Genomic DNA, 7682 nt, shown 5'->3' on the forward strand with positions numbered 1-7682 from the left:
GGAAGGTGTGTGCCAAAAGCATTCACTCAGTTGACAGCGCACCGTGTTACCCCGCCAGGAAATAACCACAGCCTCTGGGTCCAGGCTGGACGTGCCCTAAGCAACGTCCACCTTCTCAAGTGAGGGGCTTGGAGTGGAAGGATTAAGTCCCATGAATGTTCTTCTCCAGGCCAAGGTCTGCGCTTGTCCCACCCCCATGGGAGAGGGTCTGGCCCCGAGTTCATGGCCCAGGGCCTCGAAGGCAGGCAGGCTGAGAATAGTGGGGAGCCAAGTCGGCCCCATTTTCCGTGGGGAAGCCACTCTCGACTTCCCAGCCTCACTGCGCCCATCCTGCCCCTGTCCCCCTCAGCTCCTGGCAGAGCAATGTCCCAGGCGAGCTCCCTGCTGCTAAGATGCCGCCTGTCCCAGCCACTCCGAGCTAGCCTTCCCTCCCATTCTCCTCCCTTCAACACACACGGGAGGACTCAGACGGCATAGGATCACAGAGTAGGATCCACAGACTCCTCTGGGGGCTCCCGGCCTTTGGAGGGTCCCGGCACCCTGTCCTGGCGTCATTCCACGTCTGGGGACTTCCACGTCATTCCCCTCCAGGGTTAGGAAAGTAACAGCAGCCCCTGAAAAGTGAATCCGCCCCCTTGCTTCTGCTCATTCAATCCCTCACGGGTTCCTGACCACAGGCTCCACTCCCTTTACTCCCTGAATCGCCTTTCTCAAGGCGAGATCTCAAGGGAGATCATCCCCGATCAACTGCATTCCCACACACGTCCAGACGCACACACCAGCCTTGTCTGTTCTGTGGACCACCGACCCCGCCCCCCTCCCTGCGGTGCATGAAATACCCGGTCTCTCGGGAAGCTACCCTCTAGCCACTCAGACCCAGATCTGTCCCTCTGAGTCTCAGGCCAGCAGAGCCCTGGGTCCTGGCTGAAGGAAGGAGGCCATCGCCACCCTTCAGCAAGGGGGAAGTGGAACAGGGAGTCCAGACTAAATCTTGTGTGACCTGAAGTGGCGGTCAGGGAGCCTGAGCACGGAAACAGCACTTCCAGGAAGCCCTGTGTCACGGTGGTGGTCGAACAGCACTGCGAGGGGACCACACAGGCACCTGGAGACCCGTCACGCACACTTGCCATAGAAACGGACGGCCACTTTCCAATCAAGAGTACAGGTCGGAGGGGGTCGGTGAGCCAGCTTGGGACAGGAGGGACGTGAGAACTGCGACAGCTAGACCATCCATTTCCAGGTGCTGGCGGCCAGGTTGCCCCAGGTTGGCCAAGAGCCACCACCAGCCTCACTGCCCCCACCTCCAGCCCAGAGACTAAGCTGTGCTCCTCTCCTCAGTCCCCTGCACCTGCCCTGTAGCTCTGCACTCCACTGGGTTGTGACTCCTGCCTCCGCCCCCCTACTGAACCCAAGGAGGGAGAACTGATGGGACTGGAAACCCAAGGCTAAAGAGGAGGATGTGCCAGTTCCTGGGCCAGTTGTCCTTGTGCGTGGTGGCACTGAGAGAGGGAAGGACTGCGCAGAGGGGACTGGGCCCGCGGAGGGGGTGGGAGGATGAGCTCAGCTGTGCTCTTTAACACCCGTGGAAGCACAGGGCCAGGGAGGGCCAGCGACGACAGAAAGCCACGGGAGTGATGAAGGACGCTCAGACAGCAGAGCAGGCTGGCCAGGAGAAGCAGGACAGTGATCCCAAGGAGGGAAGGGAAGAGGGACAGGAGCTCTGGAAGGGGTCCCCGGTTCCTGCTGAAGGCGGAAGGGGTGGTGAATGGGCACCCAGAGACCCCAAAAGAGGGGGAGATTAGGGGAGAACCTGAAGGGGGCCCACGGGGGGTGGGGAAGGGGCACCGCATATGCTCAAGTGGCCAGGCAGAGCCCACGCAGAACCCAGACGTGGGGCACGAGGGGGACGTGACCGCAGGGCTCCTAGCAGAGGCAGGCCCAAGCTCCCCACAAGAAGGCCTACCACAGGATACCAGAGGTCCTGTTCTGGAAAAGGCTGGGAAATGGAGCTGCTCCCTGCCCTGCCTCCTCCCCCTCCACCACCACCAACAGAGAAGGCAGACCACAGACCTGAGAGGTACTTTAATTTGAAACTGCTGTGAACTGGGGTGGGGAGGGAGCACAAGAACAGGGAGAGGAAGCCCTGGCTGAGGTGGAACAGGAGGGAACCAGCTTGGCCACAACTTCCTGGCTCCAGAAGTACCAGCTGATCCTCTTGTACGGAGATGGAGATGCGGAGATGCTGGGCCCGACCTGTCAAAGAGAGCAGAGTCAGGGAAGAGCATCGAGCCGGGGCCAGCCCACGGCCCTCCTAAGCGGCTACGACTGTGGGGACGGGGTATGGTGTGTGTAACACTCACTTCAAAGGGTCTGGAACTTGTCAGTCAGGGACTGCATGGCCGCTGAAACAGAGACAGGCGTGAGCAGGCACTCCAGACACGGGGATGTAGAAGCCCGTCCCTCCGTCCCCGTGGGGAACCACCCAGCCCCGCAACTGGAAACCCCCTCCAGCCACTATCCAGAGAGCCCTGGGCCTGATTCACTCACATGGCACACATGGCAGTTTAGCCTGGACACTTGAATTAAATATGGATGTGTTTTCTAAGGGAACAACATGTGCCAGCGTTTCTCAAGCTTTGTTGGGGGCACATCGGAACCATTCAGAACTGGCGAACGAACACACACACACACACACACACACACACACGAACACACACCGGGCCAGCCATACAGAGGAGCAGTTAAAGGGAAAATCAACGAGGCATCCCTAAACGTCCTAAAAGGGGGAGACCTCTGGGACACGTTTTCCCTGGCAAAGCATGTGTGCAGTCAAGGCCGTATTTTCCTGTCTGTGCGCACACCTAGCTAACTATACATGCACAGCGGGCTCCAGGGCCAGGCCTGCTCGGTTCTCCTCCCCACAGGGATGTTGGGCCCCATGCGGCTGCCTGCACCTACAGCCCATCCCGGGTGGGGTGCTGCACTGAGACGCGCGACCCCCCTCCCCGCCCTCCCTGCAGCCTGCCTCTGCCCCAACCCGGGCCCCAGCCAGAGGCTCCTCATACCAAGCTGCTCTTTCAGGTCGTCTATTTCTCTCTGTAGCACGAGACACTAGGCCAGCAGACAGCAGAGAGACAGCAATGATTAGCATCCTCTGGCTTCCTCTCTCTCCGGCCCCTCCCCTTCTCCCACGGGCACTACATCCCCAGGCCCAGTGACCAGACTGGCACAGGCTCCTGAGTGGAAAGGAGGCGCCTTCCCTCTGTGGGGAGCAGAATGGAGGCGAGGTGGGGGGACAGGGGGAAGAGGCACACATGGCAGTTTAGCCTGGACACGGATCCCACCATCTAGTTTGAGCTTGCGTTTCTAGGAGCCAGAAGCAGCAGTACCCGAGGACAGCCCTGTGTTCCAGGTGGTTGCTGCAGCCTTTCCGGTCTTGGGAGGTGGTCAAGCGGCTCCTGGTCACCTGAGAGGGAGAGAACATGAAATCCAGCTTCCAAGGCCCCCAGTGAGGTGGAGAGGGCCTAAGCGGGGTCTAACGTGAGGCAGCACCACCCTCTGCTGGCAACAAGTGGCCTCTGCTCTGCCAGCAGCTCCAACCTTCTCTCTGGGACTGCCCCTCCTGTCCCCTAGGGGTGGCCCATCCTTGAAGGTGGTCCCCAGGGACCGGGGCTCTGGGTTGCACTCTGCCAGAGCTGCAGCCACAGGCAGCCCCCAGGACGCGCAATGTGGCCAAACAGGACTGAACAGAAAAACGGCTCTGTTCTGCTCAAAGCCTATGTCCTGAGCTGCTGTTTGGGGGCAGTGCCACGAATCACCCCTGCTGCACAAACCGCACGCAGGGGACGATGTGGCTGAAGGCCGGTCCTTTGGGAGAAGCTGCCTGGCTAGGTGGGGAGGCAGGCAACAAAGCTGACAGGCCCCCAGCAGAGCCAGAGCCAGAAGTTTCCCTCCTCATCTCCTCTCCCCTGGACTCCTGTGAAACCCACAGGACTCACTGGAGGGTGCACGCCCTCTGGGCATGACGTCTCCCTGGCTCAGGGCTGAGGGCGCGGAGCTTCCTGGAACTTCGGGGGCTCTGGTGTTGAGGTCGCCACTGCTGCATTCTCCACGATGCATGCCCGAACAACATGGTCCTGGCCTGTGTGTTGGAAGCTAAAGGAAACATTTCTCACTGATCTGACTTGGGACGTGGGGTGTGCGTGTGCGTGTGTCTGTGAGCGTGGGTAGGTGGGCACAGGTGCACATCTGCACACGTGCGTGTACGGGTGGTGTGAGACAGGGAATAGGGAAGGGAATTGAGAGGCCGATGTGGCTGGTGATTTCTCCCTCAGTCAGCCCCGGGCCAGGAGGCAGAGCTGAGCCAGGCAGAAGGAGTAGCGGGCTGACAAAGGCCAGGCTCCCCACAAGCAAGGTTTGGGGACCAGCTAGAAAACAGGAAGCAGGAAGCTGATGAGTCTAAAGGCTGAAGGTTTGTGCTCCAGACTTTGAAGGGGTTCCTGGCTTCAAATCAGCTACCAGCCCTCCCATCCATCCCAGCCCCTCTCTGACGGGAGGAGGCAGGAAACGTGCCAAGGGTCCAGAACGGTGACGGGTACACACGGAGTGCTACCTTAGTTTACTGTCTGCCCCCGTGAAAACGACCCACGACCCGATCTGGCATCCGAACGATCCCAATGACCCAGGGGCACCCATGGCAACCCCTGAGGGACGGACAGGGTTTGTGGGTAAAGAAGTACGAGGCAGGGGAGGAGGAGGGGAAGGGGAAGGGGAAGGGTGCACAGAAGAGGAGGAGCATGGCCTACTCACTTGGCCCTTGGGCACTGTGTCTCTGTTTGAGTCACTGCCTTCTCCTGTCACCACCACTGGCTCCGACTCCCGTGTCGTCCTGGGCCCAGATTTCTTCCGGGAGCGGCCGGTGTGCTTGGACTGTTTGCTTCCCGATGGAACCAAGGAATACCTCTTGTTCCTCCCAAGCAGCGGAACCCCAGAGATTGGGGGAAAGGTGGCTGGTTCCAGGGGAGCTGCCGAGACTCTCTGCCCCCAGGGAGGAAAGCTTCTCCCTTGGGTAACTTTTGAGGCCCCCCCTAGGGATTTCTTCTCCTGGGCCACCTTCTTCCTAGGGGTGGCCGGGGGCAGGCTGCCAGCAGCAGCAGCGGCCGCCGGGGCGGCTGCGGCTACCGGGTAGCTGGGCCTGTTCCCTCCCTTCCCCCAGACCACACTTTGCATTTTCTTAGAGGAGGAGATGTCCACCTCTCCCACGGCCTGCCTCTCCACAACCGAAGTGAATCCTCGGGGAGCCGAGGACAGGAAAGAACCTGGCACCTGAAGGAAATTCTCCCTGACATGGAAACTCGGTTGTCTGGGTGTGTCCCCGGGATCCTCGGGGCTGTTGGGCTTGGCTTGGCCTCTTTCTTTGGAGTAAAAGCTCACCCTCATCAGCTGTATCTCACCGAACTCATCTGATGACTCGGGGTCGGAAGGCCGCCGGCCCGGGCCTTTGGCGGAGGGCCGCTGGCGATCCACCCTGACGGTGGACCTGCTCTTGGAACCTCTTCTCGGGTTCCCCCGGGGCCGGGCTCCCTCGGGCCCACCGAGGTGGAGCGGGACAGCGGAAGGCGGCTGCGATTCTCCGCGGCTCAGGGCAAGCGCGCCTCGACCACCGGGCCCTGCCTCTAGGCCCGCCCAAACGCCAGACCCTTCAGCGGCGCAGCTCTCTGGGGATGGGTTTCTCCGCACGCCCAGGGCATCCGGGTCGGTCAGCTGCTGCACGATGGCGGCCCCGGACTCGTCAGCAAGGTGGGACGCGTAGTCCAGGGCGTCCCCCTTGTCGTCCGCCGGGGTGCCGGGGCGGCCTTCGCGGCCCCAAAGCACCGGCCCTCCCGCTTCCATCACTTCCCGCTCGGACTCGAAGCCCTCGGGGTCTGGGAACCCGCCCTCACCCTCGCCGCTCTGAGGCGGCCCCGGATCCAGACCTAGTCCTGGTCCCCGCGGGGCTCCGCTGGCCTGCTCCCCGCCCTCCGGGCCGAAACCCGCTCGCCAGACAGACACCTCGTCGGGGGCGCTCATGTTGGTGAGGCCTGGCAGCCAGGGGTTCCGCGGAGACGATCACCCTGGTCCAGGCGCCAACGGCGACAGGCGAGAGGGGAGAGGCGGGAGGCGAGCGGTGTGTGACGCGTGGAGGGAGGCGCGAGGCGTCCTGGCGACTCCGGCGGTTGCCACAGGCGCGGTGCCCAGCCGGGGGAGGGCGACGTGGCGTCGTCGCGGCGCAGCACGAGATGGACTCAAACAACGCGCGGTTGGCGCACCCTTCTGAGGCCCGCGCTGCCGCCTCCTCATTGGTCCGTCCCCAGCCAACCAGCGCGCCCCTTGTTGGCCCGCCCATCGAGGCCCTGACCAATAGGGTCGAAGGCCGTTGGTTCACCCTGGAGGGGCTACGGGTTTCGGGTTTCGGTGTGAGCGAGTCCAGGCGTTGGTCCCGGCTGCTCTGGTCCCGGCTGCTCTGGTCCCGGCTGCTCTGGTCCCGCCTCCCCTGGCCTGGCCTGGAGCCTGCTTTCCAGGTGGAGTCATGGCTCTGAGCCTCTGCCTCCCCTTCCACAGAACAGGGTGTGCCAGTACCTGTCTCCGGGGTTGTGGGAACGAAACGTCAGGAGGGAGGTGAAGCACCTAGTGCACAGAGGATTCGCCGCCCTCTGTTCCACAGCGGCACTTAGATCCTGATGGGAAAGTGGGCACCGGAAGGCAAGGTCTGGAGCAACGCCCAACTAACTAGGCCTAACGGTGGGGGTGGGGGTCAGGCCCCGCTTGTCTCTCAAATTTTCCTGAGACTGCCGGTTCCCAGCTTCTCTGAGCTGAGCAGTCCTGATATCTGGGATTGGGCCCTCCCTTGGCTTGTGTGAGGTCCTGGCGTGTTATATATAACTTCCCTTGTTTGCCACCCAACCCCTACTCCAAGGGCCCTCCGTTCCTTACGTACTTTCCCTTCCTCTCATACTCCTCTGTCTGCCCCTTGACTCTTCTTCCTGCATCCTACTCTGGCTGATCCCCAAGAGAGGCCTGGGGTGCCTGAACACCTCTTGCTTGCAGTGGGTCTGCACCTGAGAAGCCTACCATGCTGGAGAAGGTTACAGGGTGGGGGGAGATTGGGCACATTCTAAATCTGCAATGAGCCTCCTCCTCAAGTGTGCCACTATTCCCACTATCCCTGCTTGGCTGTGGAAAACGCCCTCTTGCCACTTCTCCCAGTGACTCTTAAAGTCATGGTGTGCTATTTCAGACATGGCAAAATGGATCACGAAGGATATAGCAGAATATCCTCTACCCACCAGCCTCCTAGGAAACATTACCGATGGATCCAGTGGAAGCCTCCTCCATCCCTCTCCCCCTAGACAGAATCCTAGAGCCCTTCACACCTTCGCCACTCTCTTCATCACTGGGGTTCTCCTACCTCCTCTTTTGCTGCGTCCTATAGGTCTCCAGTGGTGTCCATCCTCTCTGCTGACTCCCTTCCTTCAGCCTCGCCAAGATCTGATATTGGTTTCCACTTACCAGTTTGGCCTGTGGTGGGGACCAGTGTCAGTGGATCCGCTCGGCCTCCCCCAGCACCATAACCTCTTACCCCACAGACAAATGGCCCAGTGAGTGTGTGTGAGTGGGTGGGGGGTGCTCCAACTGCCAAGCAA

General features: G+C 61.2%; 1 protein-coding gene across 1 annotated transcript; it reads right to left on the reverse strand.

Moving 5' to 3' along the window:
- Positions 1-2067: 2067 nt before the first annotated feature.
- Positions 2068-6340, reverse strand: LOC140597540 (uncharacterized protein CXorf49 homolog). The gene is made up of 6 exons (XM_072746420.1): positions 4810-6340; positions 3999-4155; positions 3390-3466; positions 3066-3111; positions 2361-2402; positions 2068-2253 (listed from the first exon to the last, which is right to left on the reverse strand). The coding sequence occupies exons 1-5, from the start codon at positions 6067-6069 to the stop codon at positions 2362-2364; spliced, it is 1581 nt and encodes a 526-aa protein (XP_072602521.1). The 5' UTR covers positions 6070-6340; the 3' UTR covers positions 2068-2253; position 2361.
- Positions 6341-7682: the final 1342 nt, after the last annotated feature.

Source organism: Vulpes vulpes, unplaced genomic scaffold, assembly GCF_048418805.1.
Source record: "Vulpes vulpes isolate BD-2025 unplaced genomic scaffold, VulVul3 u000000793, whole genome shotgun sequence".
Taxonomy (NCBI): Eukaryota; Metazoa; Chordata; class Mammalia; order Carnivora; family Canidae; genus Vulpes; species Vulpes vulpes.

Excerpts from the sequence above, each read along its gene's own strand:
- LOC140597540 (XM_072746420.1), bottom strand. The coding sequence starts at position 6,069 with ATGAGCGCCCCCGACGAGGTGTCTGTCTGGCGAGCGGGTTTCGGCCCG. Across the intron at positions 3,467-3,998 it reads CAGAGGGCGTGCACCCTCCA|GTGACCAGGAGCCGCTTGAC; the intron begins GTGAGTCCTGTG and ends TCTCCCTCTCAG. Across the intron at positions 2,403-3,065 it reads CGACCTGAAAGAGCAGCTTG|CGGCCATGCAGTCCCTGACT; the intron begins GTATGAGGAGCC and ends TCTCTGTTTCAG.